The sequence below is a fragment of the Sprattus sprattus genome (assembly GCF_963457725.1).
Source record: "Sprattus sprattus genome assembly, chromosome: 3".
Lineage (NCBI taxonomy): Eukaryota > Metazoa > Chordata > Actinopteri > Clupeiformes > Clupeidae > Sprattus > Sprattus sprattus.
The window spans coordinates 35,624,132-35,642,395 of record NC_137922.1 but is presented as its reverse complement, the minus strand read 5'-3'; the positions used below and the strand labels follow the sequence as shown (position 1 = coordinate 35,642,395).

General features: G+C 46.0%; 1 protein-coding gene across 1 annotated transcript in view; it reads left to right on the top strand.

The window, feature by feature from the left end:
• Positions 1 to 18,264, top strand: part of ttyh2 (tweety family member 2) — a gene marked incomplete at its 5' end in the record, with an annotated part of 72,385 nt that overhangs the window by 1,783 nt on the left and 52,338 nt on the right. The window contains one exon of the mRNA XM_080834149.1: positions 13,646 to 13,821. Coding sequence (XP_080690275.1) covers positions 13,646 to 13,821 — 176 coding nt within the window. The remainder of the gene's footprint in view (positions 1 to 13,645; positions 13,822 to 18,264) is intronic.

The window sequence follows — 18,264 nt, the reverse complement described above, 5'->3', positions numbered from 1 at the left end:
TATTACTGATGCTTAACACACTGAAATAAGCCTTAAGGCTTGTTTATTTTACCTGACTTTGTGAGCTCAAACATGCCTAAATCTATGTACACTGCATTTATCCCTCTGCTTGCTGTACAAACTCTACACAGGCTTAGTTGTACTAGCCAGGGTCTACTGGGGCCCTTTACCGTCAAAGGCCTCTGGTTTTGGTCAGGGCGCTTAATCATAGTCAGGGTCTGCTTCTCATTTTCTTCCTGTCATGATCCCGGCCAGAGATTAAATCAACACGGCCAGAAAATGGATTAATTGATTGTTTTCCGCGGCGTTGAGTAATTGCGCAAAAAAAAACGAGAGGGATAAATGTGAGATAAATAGTCGGAGGCCACTTTTTTTTTTTTACGATTCATTACACTGTAATTGGTTTGTGGCCCTTTGAGTAGGCTCAGTGCTATTAAACATGTTCGGTTAATCAGAATTGTGTAATACAAAGCTGTGTTTGCTGCAGCAAGCTGGAATCAAAAACACACACATCTGGCCAGTTGGCCTCGGTCAGTTTTGGCTTCATGCACTGTTTATATACGCCGCTCAAGTCAGGAACTGATGGGTCAAAAGGGTTTTGGCCCATATGATTCACCCATTTCCTGTGAATCTGTGAAACCTCATAGTTGTTTCCTGTCTGTGGGAGGAGGACATACTATTGTCTTTAAACAACATGTTAGGATGTGGTGTGGACCCTGCAGATCTCCAAGCCTGTGTCTATCAAGCATTGCGACAGCGCTTTTAGTGGAAGTGAAATATTTGAATCGCCACGAAAACATGCACAGAGTGTGACACCTGTTCCCATGGGAGCCAGTGCACTTGATGGCCACTTGAATGGTCTGTTAGGTCACACACACTGACCATTTCAATGGAGGTTTGGAATGATGCCCGATGACTCGACGATTGGCTCAGAGAGGTTTCATTACCGCTGGTCAAACACAGTGTTTGGGCATCGAGAGGCCTCGCTTGGGCTTGCGTTGACTTCTCTATTTCTTCTCATCTCTGGCTCGGTCCAGATCCATTGTCTGTCTGTTAGTAATGGTGCTATAAGCTTAGCACAGGGAAAGCTGACCTCCATAAATTAGCATGGGAAAACCAGCAACCAAAAAATCCCACCTTACCTCAGGGTAGTGCTTTTGTACAGTACCGCTTTGAAATCAAATCTTTAGAGGTGACCTATGCGTAGGATCATATATTAGCATTTTATGCCTCTATCTAGAGGACTTTTATTCACACTCTGTGTGTAAAATGTACTTTTCACTCCCCTTGGTAGTGCATCTTCACAGCGTCCAGTTTCATTTCTGAGGCTAAGTGAATGCAGGATGTGCAGAAGGGGCTTCAGAACACACAGACTCCAGACAGCCATTGCCCGAGGTCTTATCTTTTAATGAGTTCAAAGCAGAACAGACTTCACAGGGCAGCGGGAGTTGAAAGGTTAGCACAGGTTCTATTCATCAGGAACATTTCAGATCTTGGTTGAAAAGATGCAGTTCAATTGGGTATGTTGTATATGTTCTGATCCTTTACTTGCCGGCAGACAAAGTTTGTCGCGGACTTTCTGCTCCTCTGCTTCCTGGAGAGTTAATTCAGCCTCAGCCGAATGACTGCATTTCTGCCAAAGTTTTGCTCTTTATTAGTGCCTGACACGGACCTTCACATCTCTCCGTGGGCAGAGATCAGACTGGACAAAAGAGCTCAGTCGTGTGTGTCTCAGTGCAATTGCCAGGGGTGGAGACGGCTTATAGCGAAACTTTCTCTTAATACAACCCCCCCCCCCCCCCCCCCCCCTGAGTTTTATTAGTGCATCTCAGGCTTGCACAGGACAAGAATGAGCAGACATTAAATTATGAAAACACACACACACTCTCTTATCCACACACACACACACACACGCACTCAAGCTCTTTCTGCTTCAGCGGCTTGGCCAACGGAGGCTCCAAGGAAACCGTGTTCTGCCTCACTACTCCCAAACAATCTCTCTCTTCTGACTCTTTCTTTCTCTCTATCTCTCTCTCTCTCTCCTTCTGTCTGTCTTTTCACACTCACAAACATGCACTTTACCATCGTGTCAGTCAGCCTCTTACATACTTTGCTCTTTCCTTTCGCCCTCTTTCTCTTTTGTTTCGCTATAGCTGTTTTTGGACGACTTGCTTGTTCTGCTCTCCTTCGCTCTTCTCTGCCTGACATTTCCAATCCTTTTCTTTTTTTTTGTAGATCAGAAGGCCTCTGGTGACTGTTATGTAAATGAACATGATGTAAATTGGAGAAACGATGAACTCCGAACACTTTTTTTTCTGGTAATCTCTTTTATTGGACACGTCTCTTGTCTTCTGCCGTACCGCACATGTCAAAATAGGTCAATTACCCATAATCCACTAGAGTCTATTGTCTGATTCCAAGCGGTATAACACCGTGGAACATATTTCCTGTACCTTTTTTTTCTTCTGGGCTAAATGCCTGCATGTAATCTCACACTGTAAATGATCCGGCTAATACTTGGAAGGAGGTTTGCCAGGCATGCATTAGGTTCAAAATAACATGCCGTTTGCCCGTAGGCAGTCTTCCTTCACCACCTTGGAAGGACCTCCATCTTTTGCCCTTGTCCCTTTTTCTACCATTGATTCTGACTCAGCCTATAAGATCTAGAGACTTTGATTTAAAGTGTAACTGACTCATTCTGCTCTCTCTTCACATAGCATGCGTTACGTCATTGTACTCTTGCCTTGGGTGTCTGGTCCCGATGCACATGTTAAGCAGCTTTTCCCAGTTAAACTGTATACAAATTTGGCTTCCCTGCGGCCATGTCTGTAGGACTGTGATTTCCTGTGGCTTGAGTGTGTGCTTTTTCTTTGGAGAACTTCAGAGGGAGGCCTTGGCCCTCAGGCCCTGAAACTTAAACAACTGAGGGGTGGGAAGAAAACACAGAAAGCCAGCAGATTCCCTGTAATCCTCTGGGCTGATGGGCCAAAGAGATGAACCTCATTAGGCAATAGCTATCGATCTGGCAGAGAGGAAGTGTTTCTTATGTCTCTACCTTTTCGGGATTGTGCGATGTAAGAGGAAATGTTCTCATGCTTTAAGAATCTGGAGGCTCAGCGTTAAATTGATCCTATCTCTCATCCACCATGACATGTTTGTGGGACAGTGATCAATGTTTTAAAGTGTAATCTGCTCGTCCATTAACCCAGAGAGACACTGATTGGCTGTTCAGCTCTGGATTATTGGACTTGACGGAGCTGGACGGAGCCGCGCAAAATGTTTAAAATCGAAGGTTTCATTCTTCTTCAACGCTCGACACAGGTTCAGGAAAGCCCATCGAGCCCCTCACTGTAGTAGTCCTATCATGATTTCACCCATTTAGCGCGGTTTCTCCTTATTTTTCGTTTTCACCTTTTCCTTTGTTCTTCCGCAATCAAAATACCAAGGGCTGACAACGGCATTGCCATTAGCAGCTTCTTGTCAGACATAACTCGATTAGAAGTAGATATATTCCGTATTTGTCTGTGGTGAGCAAAGTGGTGTGAAGTGCAGCCGCAGAACGTATGTACTAGTTGGCCGTCGGCTGCAGTCTTCACGGTGTGTTCAAGTGCAACTTTTTGTCCCAGACACAGTTGACGTGAGGCGACACAACAGTCGGCCTTTGCTGCCGCTTGTTCTTTGATGTCGGTTTGATGTGTCTCTGGCTTAAGGCCTCACGTCTCTTATTTAGAGAAAGGTCTGGAAATCCCCCATTTACCCCTCCCCCAAGCCTCTTCTCCTCCGGGCCTTAGGGACTGACCCTCCTCCCCAGCCGTGGCCATGGGGGTTTGCCACCTCTCCCCTTGGGGCTCACCCCAATCTGTCACCCTGGCACCCGAGGGCAACGCCAACTGCTAAGCGGATAACCATCTCTCTCTCTCCTCTCTCTTTGCCAGCCTCTGAACAAAAGGGCTAGCTAGCTGGGACCGTCATGCTCCCAATGTCTGTCCATTAGTTCTGCAGTCAGTGCTCTGAGCGGTCAAATGTGTGTGTGTGTTTGTGTGTGTGTGGTGGGGGGGGGGGGATGAGTCAGGGATCACTGCTCAGTTGGAGGAAGAGGAGCCCCTTTGTATGTCAGTTCCGTTTCGTGTCTTTGTCGGCCTGTTTCTCCAGAGGAAGAGAGAGTGGCCAACAGTGAAAGATTGAGCCGCTCTCTCCTCTCTATGGTCTCACTCATTTCGCTTCTGGTTGTTCCCTGTATTGTGTGTGTGTGTTTGCATAGTGTGTGTGAGAGACTGAGAATGTGAATGACCTCATTTCCTGGATGTCTATTTTTACGGCAGTGTATTATAAGTTTGCAAATTGCTGTTATTCACATACAAGATCACAAACACTGTATATGCACGAGAATGCAAACATATATGACTGTGTGTATGAATGTATATGTTTTATTTATTGTTCGGGGTGTGGTGTTATTCGCTGGATGTCTGGGAATCGGAGCGAACCAACAAAGTGTTTGGTGTTTGTATCATCATGGTTCGAGGCCTTGGATAATTCATTGTGCATTAGTGTCTGGGAATCAGATCAAAGCAACTTCATGTTGTGGATGTGTGTGTTTTTTGTGTGCCGGTGTGTGACTGTGTGTGTGTGTGTGTGTGTGTGTGTGTGTGTGTGTGTGTGGCCGCCTATTGTTTGTTTGTGTGTGTGCGTGTTCGTTCATTCATGACGTATTTGAGTGTGAATATGTGTGTTGTTGTTTATGATGTGTGTGTGTGTGTAAACATGAAATGTTTTTATTGTTATTTATGATGTGCGTGTGTATTTTTGCTTATGATGTGCGTGTGTATTGTTGTTTATGATGTGTGTGGATCTGTGTGTGTGTGTGGTTGTGTGTGTGTGTGTGTGTGTGTGTTGTTGTTTATGATGTGCGTGTGTATTGTTGGTTATGATGTGTTTGAGTGAGTGAGTAAGAGAGAAACCTGCCTCTCTGTCCCCCCTCCAGCCAAATAATGGAGACCCCTCTCCCCTGTGTGTGTGGAGCAGCAGTGGTGGGAGGGGCGCACAGGCGGCCAGGGACTGTCTCCTCCCGGGGGTGCAATCTGAGCTATTTAATCACACACACACACACAATATGGTCGAATTCTAATGTATTGTTGGTGAGAGTTCCCCATGTTTTGTAATCCCAGTGCTTCACCTGTATTATTCATGTTTGGGGACTGCATGCTCCCATTCCATCTCCCTCTTACCATACACACACACACACGCACACACCGGCACACGCACATGCTCACACACACAGACACACACATACATAGGGGCCGTTTGTTGTGGTAAGTGTTGCGGGGCGTATGCGGAGGAGCGTGAGTGATTCACACAGGCCTTTGGTGTTGGCACAGCAGGAGCAGCGCTCCTTCTCTTTTCCCTCGCTTTCTCTCCCCCTTCTTCTCTACCTCTTCTTCTCTCTTCCCTCGCTTTCTCTCCCCCTTCTTCTCTACCTCTCTTTCTCTTTTCTCTCACCTTCTCTACCCCATCTTATCCCCCTCTCTTTCTCTTCTCCCTCGCTTTCTCCTCTTTGCTCCTTTCTACTGAATCCTTCTTTTCTTCAATGCCATATACAACTTTTCCTCTCCTTTCTCTCTACATCTCTTTGAATCTCTCTTCTTATCTCCACCTCCTCCTCCACATTCTTTAATTTTTCTCCTCATCATCCTTTTCTTTCATTCCTTCCACTCAATTCTTTTTCTTTTTCTCCCTTAAAGCAAAACAAAATTGTCCAAGCGACTTTTTTTAGTCCACTCTTATCTCTCCATCTCTCTCAGGGTTCTTTACCCAACTTTTCCTCTCTCTATCCCTCCTTCTTACCTCTTTTCTCCCACCCTTCTCTTCTTCTCATCACTTGGGGCTCATCCATAATCAATGTCCTGGTCTGCTGGGAGCTGAAGGCGTCCCAGCTGTGAGAGTGGGCAGGTTCACCCATGCGTACTGTGTTGGAAAAAGACCCTCAGGGGGCTGGGGTGGGGGCCGATTGGACCCCCTCCCCCTCTCAGCACCCCAGCACACAGAGAAGGGGGGAAAAGGGGGAGAAATGTCTGGGGGTAGCTGATGCTCCTTTGCTTTTTTGTGATTTTAAAAGAAAAAGGGGGGAGTTTTTTTGCTGATGTCACCGCTACACGCCGTGGATGTTAATGTCGCCATTGGCTGGTCTAGAAGTGCCCTTTTCAGGAAACAGCTGGTAGGTTATGTTAATGTGGTGTGTGTGTGTGTGTGTGTGTGTGTGTGTGTGTGTGTGTGTGTGTGTGTGTGTGTGAGTGAGAGAGGTAAACAACATGCTAATGAGTGTGAGTCTGTGCTCATGTGGTGTGCATGAGCAATGAATCCCTTACGAGTCCTTAGAGAGAAATGGAATGGCAACTGTAAAGGAAAAAGCCAACCAGCAGAAGGGGTGTGTGCGTTTTTGGTTTGTGTGCGTGTGTGTGTGTGCGCATGTTGGTTTGTGTGTGTGTGTGTGTGTGCGTGTGTTCGTGTGTTTGTTTTTGTGTGTGTGTGTGTGTGCGTGTTGGTTTGTGTGTGTGTGTGTGTGCGTGTTGGTTTGTGTGTGTGTGTTTGTTGGTTTGTGTGTGTGTGTGTGTGTTTGTGTGGGTGTGTGTGTGTGTCTGTGTGTGTGTGTGTGTGTGTGTGTGTATGCAAGTCTGTCAGAGAGTGGGTTTGTGTGCACACACTGCAGGCGTAACCCTGGCTGACTGACCTCTAATACTGTGTGTCTATATCAGTAAGCATGAGGCAGAGAGAGCAGCCAGGTCTGGAGGTCTGGAGGTCTGGAGGAAGGCCCAGCTCTGCACAGCTGCAGCTGCTAACCACCTGCCACGGCCACCACACCACTGGAGCTCCACACTCCACACACTCCACTGGGATCACACATGCTCTCTTGCTCTCTCTCTCTCTATCTCTCTCTCTCTCTCACTCTTTCCCTTTCTTTCATCCTTTCGCTCTCTTTCTTTCCCTCTGTCTTGTCTTTCCATATTTTTTCACTTTATTTCTTTCACTATCCAATCCCCTATCTCCTTCCCTGCCTCCCTGTTTTTCTCTCTTTCTTTTCTCTCTCTCTCTCTTTCTCCTCCCCAGCTTCCCGTCAGTCTCTCCCACTCCCTGTGATCCCCACCCTCATGTCCTATGCACGGAGCTATACGATCAAAGCTGCCATCATATATTCATGGAACGCTTATTCATCTGCATGTATGACTCCATAGACGCTGCACCAGTATACGAGTTGGCAGCACATTTCCCAAGTGATTCAGAGGATACGGTGTTCGTCATGTTCGTCTTCAAAGAGGACACATCACCGCCTTTTGTTAGAGTTCCTACGCTAACAAGAACACCCGTTATCTCAGATTTTTTCAGAGTTTTTTGTTACAACATGATTGGAAGAGAGAATTACACAAGCTCTCTGTGATTAATCCTTGATTTTGTCTTTATTCGTGGTGGAACGTTCATTCTGCCAATCATCTTACTTTGTGAAGAGAAGTACCCACTATCAATTGGAGTGGTGTAGAATGAAGAAGGCTGCAGGTCCTTCCTCCCTCATTCCTGATGGCCTGTCGGCAGACTCTATTTCTGAAGAGTTTGGCTCATAGTCCTAGGAGACGCCATTGGTCTTCCATTCATGTGCAGTCCATAAGGCAGCCCTTTCATGGGAGTCTGATGGACATCTGAAAAGACTTGTGCTTTAAAAGAGGGTTTGCTGGGTGGACAGCCATGCTTTGGATGTGCAGTCACTATGTTTGTGTGTGTTTGTGTTTGTGTGTGTGTGTGTGTGCGTGTGCGTGTGCGTGTGCGTGTGCGTGTGCGTGTGTGTGTGTTTGTGTATGTGTGTGTGATTCTGTTTAAATAAGTGAAAGTGTAAACTTGAACATGTGTTTCTACATTTGTGTTCTGAGTGTTTATTTGTGTGTGTTTCTTTGTATTTGCATGCACGCGTGTGTGTGTGTGTGGTTCAGGTTCTGTGTTGGGCGTGCTTGTGATGCTGTGATGCATGGGCACAAGCGACCCCCGTTCATCACGTCCTGAGAGCCAATAACGACGGCAGGAGTTGAAAAGTTAAGCGCCGGAGAAAAGGCCCTCTGTTTTCTAAATTTAGAAGCATGTTCTACGGCTGACATCCCTTTTCACAATGATTTATTAACACCTCGCATTGCCACACACTCCCCTCTCTTTGATATCTGTAGGGCTGAATCCCACCAAGCTTTGCTCAAAGTTAAGATGCTCAAGTCCTGTCTCAGGAGATAAAGGTGAGCGAAGAACATGAAAAACTCTTTATCTCGCCACGTACTGCGAGGCAGACTGCGCTGTATTAATTTTTCCAGAGCTGTAGAACATTTCCAGCCGGTACAGTAACACTTCTGCCTGAAATGTAGGCCGGGTAGCTGAAATCCTATTTAGGGGTGTCTGTGGATCTAGATAGCTTACAGGATGGGGTGTGAGGTGATTTGTGTGTGTGTGTGTGTGTGTCTGTGACTGTGTGCCTGTGACTGGGTTGTGTGTGTGAGAGCGGGGGGGTGGTGAGAGACGTGGTGAAACTCTGATAATGTGTGTCTGACAGAGAGACTGTCTTGTGAGAGCAGCAGTGGGAGAACTGTGTTGGCACTTTCAGATGGAGTCTTTAGCCCCGGGGGTCCCGGGGGCCCCGTGAAGGCCTGTAGACCACCCCGCTCACTGCAGGGTTTCATTAGCAGTCTGCGATAAACAGAGAGATGCTGATCAGGCCATTCTGCATGGAGTCTCTGCTGACGTGGTGTGTGTGTGTTTTCGTGTGTGTTGTAGTAGTAGTAGTGTCTGTGGCTGTTCTGAGATCAGATGCCCAGCACATGATCAATTCTGACCATGTGTCATCATTCATCCTGTGCCAATTTCTCTTGCTTTATCTCTTTTTCCAAGTTTACTTAAATTCAGTGTTCTGTCTGTCATTGACTGTATTGTGTGTGTGTTTTGTGTATTTGTACTGACATTGGTAGAAACCTTGTCCCTGAAGCATCCTCCCACAGAAATCGCTGTGTGTGTGTGTGTGTGTGTGTGTGTTTGCAGGCACGTGTGTGTACCTCTTTTCTTTACTCCCAAAACGTATTACTCTTCTTTTTTTCCATTATCTCCGTCTGGGGTTTGATTTATGCTGAGCTCTATCTTCCTTGCCTCTCTCTCTGTCTCTCTCCCTCCCTCTCTCTCTGTGTCTCTCTCCCTCCCTCCCTCTCTCTCTCTCTCTCTCTCTCTCTATCTATCTCTGACCTGCACTGGCTCCCTCTCAGAAGGCAGTGAGGGGCACCAACAGCCCAATAAGAGGAAACAATAGACCAACCAGAAACAAGGAGACAAAACACAGACACTCATTCATACGGACAGAAGATGGCATCTCAGTCTTCTCGGTAGGACACAAAGATGAGATCCATATGAGGGAATGAACACATGGCTTTGGTGTGTAAAGGAAAACGCACCACAGTGCTCATGTTATGCCATTTACTCATGCATATAACAAAGGGGTTGTGTGATGAGCGTCGGAAAACATCTCATTTATGTGTAGTCATTTGGTGGAGGCTTTTGTCCATGGGACGGGGAAGGAGGGGGTGGGGTGGTGTTTTATCCATAGGGTCCCGGGGGGGGGGGGCATGATCATGGCAGCCATTATGGCTCCACATGGAGGTGTTGAGTTACCCCAGCCCCTGCTGTGTCTGTTACAGATCAGGGCAATCGGCCATCCCCAGACTGCTGAGAGCTTACTTCCTGAGGCAGCCTGATAATGCGTGTGTGTGTGTTTGTGTTGTGTGTGTGTGTGTGTGTGTGTGTGTTATGTGTGTAAAAGCATGCATACTCCCCTTTCCCCCCCTTCCTTTTGTCTTTTTAGTTTCCTTCCTCAACTCCCTTCTCCTCTCTCTCTCTCTCTCTCTCTCTCTCTCTCTCTCTCTCTCTCTCTCTCTCTCTCTCTCTCTCTCTCTCTCTCTCTTCTCCCTCTCTGCTTTATGTCTCTCTCTGTTTCTCCGTCTCCTTCTCTCTTCTCTTTGCTGGCTGTTCTGTTCTGTTGTGTGGCAGGGAGCACAGGTGATCCATTATTCATGTGTCATTATTTTCGCACGCCCACTCATGGCGTGTGTGAGCGCTCAGAAGAGCACCGCGCTGAGAAGCAGAGCGGGGTAGGGTAGGGCAGGGCAGGGCAGGTGGGGAGGATAAGGGGTGGAGGGTGGGGGGAAGAGACTCCATTGTCACACGGCTGAGCTGTGTTGCTGGAGCTCCCCCCTCCCGCCCCCAACCTCTGAAAGAACCCACATTCCAGAACAGATATGATTGTTGCGTTTCGTTCCAGAATCCACGTTTGATAAAGGATCAAAAAAATGTGTGCGTCCCAGTAGTATCCCTCCCACTGTGTCTCTGTGTTCATGTCTGTGTGTGTGTGTGTGTGTGTGTGTGTGTGTGAGTGGGAAAATAAGACAGAGAAAGAGAGAGAGAGAGTGGAAGAGAACATTTTCTTTTATACAAATTCCAATTGAAAGTGGGTAAGCCAGAATGACCATGAAATGAAAATTGATACAAGCATTTTGACCTCAATGAGATAGTCCAACAATAAATTATAAATTGCACTACTAAACCATGTTCTTGGTTTGTCCACAGCTCGTTTATCATCAACAGATTTGTTCCCATTAAATCCAGTCCCAGTTTTTCACCCTCACAGCATTTCACATGTCTTCTTCTTTTGCTCTGTTCATTTTTTTCTCTTTCCTTCTCTGTCCCCTTCTTTAACTACTTATTTTGTTCTCTTTGTCTACTTCTCTTCTGTATATCTCTCTCTCTCTCCTCTGTATCTCTCTCTCTCCCTCTCTCTCCATGAGTCCCATGCCGCCTCAGTTCCAGGTTGCTGTGTGTAGTCACAAGACCAGTGCAGTATGGTTCAGGCCGTTCCCATCACATGCCCGCTTATTTAAATAGACCTGCATAATTCTCCTCTTCAGCTGCTCACGATGAGAGACCACCCAACAACCTGGGGTTGCCATAGCAATGCCGATAAGATGGGGGACAGGGAGGGGTGTGTGTGTGTGTGGAGAGGGCGTGTGTGTGTGGGTGTGGTGGGGTGGGTGTGCGTGCAGAAGGGAATTCATTCCCTCCCTGGCTGCGTGTCTTTCCCTCCTCTTTCAACTAATGCGGGAGCATCCCTTTTTTTTCTTAACACAGACACACACACACACACACACACACACACACACACACACACACACATACAGACAGCTAGGCACAACACAAAGGATTTTCCTCAGTTATTAACACTCACACTCACTCCATCCCCCCATGCACACACACATTTACGCCAACACCTCCAATTGGTATTGAATTAACACCCCTCCCCCACCACCCAATCAAGCAACCCCTTTATCACAACCAAACACTCACACACACAGACACCAATTTACAGACATTATGTCTGCTCTGATAGGGAGACGCCCATATCTGAAGGTTCCTGCAGTATATCATTTATTTTCCTCTCTGTCTCTCTCTCTCTCTGTGCGTGTGTGTGTGTGTGTGTGTGTGTGTGTGTGTGTGTGTGTGTGTGTGTGTGTGTGTGTGTGTGTATGTGTGTGTGTGCGCAATGGCCAGCAGCATTACTTTAGGGACTTCATCCAAGCTTCAGCTGTGTATTCCCCCCTCACCTTTGCCACTGGCTTGTTTTTTTATCCATCATTTTGTATGTATTTCGTAAGGTTTCATGTTGTCAATTAGCATTTATCCAATTACATTACTAGCTTTTTGACTCCAATACCAGTCCTGAACATCTTCAGTGGTTGGCTGAGATCACATACAACATTGCATAGAAGTAAAAAAAAAAAAAATACAAATGTCAAAGTGAATAAATGTCAAACAAAGCAATTAAAATCTCCATCTTGAAAGAGCTGTCTGCCCTATCTATGAGACATGGCAGCCATTAATTGGGCCAGCGGGCACCACCCTCACAGCAGATGGAGGGGCAAGGGGTGCCAAAGGGAGATGAGGGGTTATACGGCCATGGGCACCAACTGCAAAAGGAAGGGGTTGCACCGAGCATGAATCACCTGATTCAGCATGGGTGCTCTGATAAACATCACCCTTCTCACATTTAGTGGATGGAGGCAATATACATGGCCAAGCCTAGGTTACCAAAGAAGTAAGCAAGACCACGTTTAATTGAAAAAATATATAACTATTCTTTTTATTTTCAACTAAGCATGGGCTTGCTTACTTACTTACTTACTTTGGTTATCCAAACTTATATATTATATTATTATAAATATATATTTTTTCAAGTAAGCATTTTCCCTTCTTAAAGTGGAGCTTTGCGGTATACCTCATGACACCTCCCGCGGCGAGGCTCTGTGAAGCGTAAGCAGAGCCTGTGCTGTTGGCGTGTGGATAATGCGCTGAGTGTGTGGTTCTCAACACAGATAACCGAGAGGGAGGCATGACTTCAGGTATCCCCCAGCCCAGCATGTGTACTGTTTTCACAGAGACTTAGCGCTCACGCGCCGATAAGGCTGGATGCTGTGATTCTCGAGAGGGGAGAACAGAGCTGCTCTATGAGACGCTGACTTTTCAAATGTCTTTTAATAGTTCATGCTAACAACAGACAAAGCTACTCAAAGCTGAACTATTAGTCCCCCTGCACTCTAAGAGACATCACCGTTCCCATAAGACGGTTTCAAAGCCTGCAATGTTATTCATTGCGTCATTAAAATGCATGTTCCCACCATTAAGCGTGTTCTTACCAAATAATTAAAGACACTAACAGCATGCTCATTCTCTCCACCCCTCTTGGACCTGTGGGATTTCAAAATCTCAAATCTCGGTCGACGAGAGGGAAAGAGGATGCGTGTTTAGGTCTCCAGGGTGCGTAGCTACCTCTGTCTTCTCTCCCCCTCCTCCAGTCTGCCAGGAGAGATGGAGGTGGGTGGCACCAGGTGTGCAACTGAACAGGAAAATGAGGTGGATGGACTGTCGCCCCCCCCCCCCCCCTCCCCCCACCCTAATGGAAACCTGCTTCTGATGCTGTGTGTGTGTGTGTGTGTGTGTGTGTGTGTGTGTGTCTGTGTGTGTGTGTGTGTGTGTGTGTTAGTGTCCGAGTGTGTGTTTGTGTGTGTTTGTGTGTGTATGTGTGTGTGTGTGTGTGTGTGTGTGTGTGTGTGTGTGTGTGTGTGTGTGTGTGTGTGTGTCTGAGTAAGTGAGATAACAGGAATGTGGAGAGGTTTCTTGGCAGACTATCAATAGAATGCCCATTTTTAGAAGAAGCTTCCTACAGTAAGTAGGCTGCGGTATTGTTCCTGTTCGTGCCCGGGCTATTTTTGGTGAGAAATTCAGTAATTTGTTTTTGGGTGTTTTTGGAAAAGCAATCTGTTATCAGAGCAGATTGCATGCAATGCATTGGAAGTCAACACTTGTATCTGTTCCAAAACGTACAGTACAGCACGCTAATCCACCAGACAACAGTACCCTTGTACTATTAGCTTTGTATTTATGACTTGTGACAACTCTCAAGAATACCACATACTGATAAGAATCCTGATAACAAGAAAACTACCATTAACCAACCAATCTATCATCTGTGCCCCTCCCTGCCCCTTCTCTTTTTCTCTGCCCTCCATCCACCCCCGCCTCCCTCCTCCAGACGCTGATCTTCCTGTCGTGTGTGGCGGCGGCTGGTCTGGGTCTCAACCTGCTGGGCCTCGCCATCTACCTCAGCTGCCTGTGCTGCTGCCGCAAGGACGAGGAAGAAGACGAGAGCAAGAAGACCAACTCCTGCTGCGTCACCTGGTCTGCCGTGGCCGCAGGGCTCGTATGCTGGTGAGGGCAAAAGCAGCTTCTACAGGCACCCCTTTTCAAAGCTGATCTTACAAGCCCAGATAGACATTTCCATCGATATAGGGGTTCCCTGTCTATTGGACCCGTGATCTTAGTGTTGTTAGCAGCTGGCTGTGCTGCTTATACCAGATGAACATCTTATGGAGTTGCTGCTGATCTGAAGTGTTCTGCTGTGTTTTCAAATACTTTTCAGTTTGTAGTTTGAAACCTGAGGGTGGGTTAGGGTTACATACCAAAATGTTAGTTGATGGGCCTATTCCAAAGAGGTCTTGTATAGACCTGGAGAGGTTGACACATTCATTTCAAGTGCAGATGTTATGCTAGCCATTTCAGCCCTAGAAGTACAGAAATGATCGCGTGAGCTGCAAAAGCCACACACCCGGTGACCACAGGAACGAAAACCATGAAGAGCCAATCACATGAGCTGAAAAGGCCACATGATCGATGACCACATTATCAAAAAACCTACAATGACTGGCCACACTTTAATGACTGAAACCAGCTTATGGAAAGTACACATCTTGGCACGATTATAGCTAATGCTAACTGGCTGAAACGAACCCTCTTAAGCCTGGCCCACTGGTCTGTTACCCTCTCCAACTAGCTCAATATAGAGCTCATTAAAAGAGAGCATAAGTTGAAACCCAATGAAATGTTGCAGGGATGTGCTGTGAGATCATAGGAGAGGGTGGTGCGAAGATTAAATAGAGGTTAGAGGACGGGTTTGAGGACAGGAAGCTGAAGAACTCGTCCTCATTTCCTCTGTGTGCCATATAGCACGGCGACCTGTTTCTTCCTTCCTGCTTGCTGGTCCTTTTTCTGGTTTTTGAAATCTTTGAAAGTGACCTGTTTCTTCAGTGGTGTTCAAAACGTACAGTGGTAGGCTATGAGGATAGCAAGGCATTCGCTAGATACTTTTTTTTAGAGTGAGGGACTCTCTTTATTTTGCTACAACAGAAACCTCCCTTGTCTTTCAGACAGGTCATTTGTTATCAGTCTGACACACACATTAGCCTCAGACAGTGTAGTAGTGGGGAATGCTGCATGAATACAACAAAAAAAAATTCTTCTCAACTGCCCAAGGCTGTGTGCTTTTGAGTGCCATGAGGACAGGCCTTTGACTGACAAACATTACAAGTATGTCTCCTGTAGTGGGATTGCAGTCTGTCTGAGTGACTCATTGTTGATCTTGTCGCCACAGTCAGACAGAAAGGTTCTGGGTTGAATCTGAGGGCGTGGGACTGCCTGGGTCTGACTCTATCGCTAAGCAAGTCTGAGGATGTATAGACATACCAGCATTTAGGGAGTCACTCTTTCCCACAGTATAGCTTGCATTACAATTAGCTTTGTCTTTCCTGATAGTCTGTTAGCTGAGCTGTTAGCGTTGCCTTTCCTGACAGTCTGTTAGCAGAGCTGTTAGCATGCACGGTTTCCATGGTTTTATTACAGCTAAGCCTTTATGCGGCCTCGCTGTGCACAGCATTTCATAAATTGGTTTTCATCTCTGAAGGTTTGCTAAGCTGTCAGTACTCAGTGCTGTCATTGAGCACTAGCATCACCTGAGTGTGGCCTCAATGGGCGAGCCTGTTCTAAATTAGCTTTGTCTTGCGCAAGGCCTCGTAACTATAGCATAACCTAAACACTGGGCTTAAGGTATTATCAAGTCTGTGTATATGATGACTTGATGTGTTGAAGTAATACAATCCTTCCAATTTTGCTAGACCTAATTGGAAGTTCGATGTAAACTAATCTGTTAGAAAAATGTATTCCACAGAGTACATTCCATACAGTACTACACAGAGGAGTCATGGCGACTATTAAGCTACAGTGAAATGTTACTTTATTGTCAAATAATAGTTTTAACAGACTCCATTTTGTTTTGTTGTCCATTGTTGGTAGTCTTTATGCTGATGCTTGCAGGGGATTTCTGCAAATCAGAAAACAAATCAAAAACCATATGTGTAACCCAAGGACACCCAAATGGATTGGACCGGAGCAGAGAGCACAGCTTGGCAGTTACATCATCTGATTATCCTCTGAATCCCAAAAGGGAGGAGAACACACATGGCCACCATGGAGCAAAGTTCTATTTTGTCTGCAGGGGGTGGATGTGCGCCTGTGTTTCTCTCTGTATCTGTGTGTGTGTGTGTGTGTGTGTGTGTGTGTGGTGTGTGGTGTGTGGTGTGTGGTGTGTGTGTGTGTGTGTGTGTGTGTGTGTGTGTGGATGTGTGTGTGTGTGTGTGTGTGTGTGTGGTAGACAGAGAGAGAGTGTGACTGTGTCCTTGTGTATGTGTCCTTGTGTGTGTGGCTCTGTGCCTGTAAGGATCTATTTTTTTTTTTTTGCCTCTGGCTTGTCTCGTGATGGTTGCCCATGTGGTAGAAGTGCGCTGCATATATTGAATTATCCTAGTTGCTGATGTTCCCGCTTGCCTCTTCAGAGACAAGACATATTGTAGGGTTAAGTGCAATGGTGTGGTCTCTGGTTAGCACTCGGAATGCTGTTATGGCCATAATGCACTCTGTTCCTCTCTATTTCTCTCGCTCTCTCTCTCTCTGTCTGTCAGTCTAGAGACACTCAGAGAATTTTAATTTTAAACTCCTGTGGATCTGTAGTTCTGTATCTTCCCCCTCTTCACTGTGCCTGTAGCAAGATACTGTACCTACTTTCACTAGTAGAGGAAAAAAGAGATGCTTAGCCTAGCATTGCCTCTTCTACACCATTCAGTTCAGGTAGCCAGAACTAGGCTGGGGCCCTTGGGTGATGGGAGAAGTTAGCTCCTCTCTGTTGCTTGTGAATGAGTGGTTAGGTGAAGTCTTTAAAAAGGTGGTAAGGTAAGCCTATATTAAAAGTTGCTAAGGTATTAGTATTTTAAAAGGTGGTAAAGTAAAGGTATTTTAAAAGGTGGTAAAGTGAAAGTATTTGAAACGGTGGTAAGGTGAAACTATTTCAAAAGGTGTTAAGGTAAAAGTATTTTATTTGTAATCTCTTGAGGGGCCCAACACATGATTGATAGAGACTGAGATGAAGGCTTGAGCTCTGACAGAAATGACAAAACCTCTTCTGTGCTTTTGTTTTTTTGTCAAGCAGTCTGCATTTGTGAATAATTAGCATCGCGCCTGGAAGCGTGAGGCGAACCTAATAAGTGGAATCAGCTGGATGAGTGATAGTGCTGTTTTTTTCGTCATTAACCTGGAACAAAACACTCTGTTTCTCACCTCTTCTGTCAGACCATGTTGTGTATTTAGCAGTCTGCCTGTTTTTGGATGCAATGCTATGCATAATACATATGTTGTGGGGGACGTCCTCTAACTGATGTAGGCCCACCAACTCAGCACTGCATCCAACCTTAAAAAATAAAATGCTGCAGTCCTCCCCTCTCTCCTTGCCGTGAGATCACAGTCGAGAGTACGATTTTTGAGCGATCTGTGTAGATGTGTCAAATTCAATCATACTGAGCCGGATCACATGACTGTTATTGTTGAATAGAGTAAAGGCTGTACAACAGAGTTTCTTTCTCAGTCATCTGGTTACAGGAATCCAGTGCGAAACTGGCAAATGAAAATGTCATGGGAAACAGCAGTGTTATCTGACATTCATGCAGCAAAATGCATTTGGAGAACCCCCTGCAGCCTGGCTGCGGTTTGTTTTATATGGCTAAATGTCAGATTGTGAAATCCCCACTGGGAAATATCCATTTCTCTTTTCCTGTTTTTTTTTTGTTCTTTTCTTGAATCATTTGACAGATAGTCCTAGTGATATGCATGTGCATCTCGTCCTTGTGAATCACTGAACCTTTTCGGAAACATCCAAAACACACACACAGATACGCAGACCAACACACTTACACACACCCACACACACCCACACCCCAAACACACACACACACAGGGCCATCTGTTCCCACAAATGAAGATGCACGCTTAATGTGATTTTTATGACGACGGCTTCCTCTCTCCAGGCCTGATGACTCCTGGAGTACACACTGACTCATTAGAACATGAAGGCCTGGCTTCCAAGCCACCTGATCTAACCCAATGTGCCTTTCGTTGGGTTTGCCTGCCTGAAAGCCCTCCTTGTTTGCTTCCCTGTTTTTCACACTCTTTTCTCCATAAACAGAGCGGCTTTAGACTGAACTCCTTGGTTTAGCCCTGGCATGCCACTGATGAGGAGGGTGGCAGAATGCCTTGATTATTCTAGGCGCCATTTTCAGAGGGTGAGGATCAAAACCTGGCCTTGAGAAACTTGCCCTCTCCCTAAATAGGCATGAAGAAAACCATGGGATAGGGATAAGCTTCTGATAAAGACATTCTGGTATCAATGACATTTCCTGTGGTCTTGTCAAAAGTACAGTCCGAACCAGGACTGTGTATGAACACAAATATTTTTTGTAGCGCAAACAGCTAAAAAACTGTGAGAAGCAACTT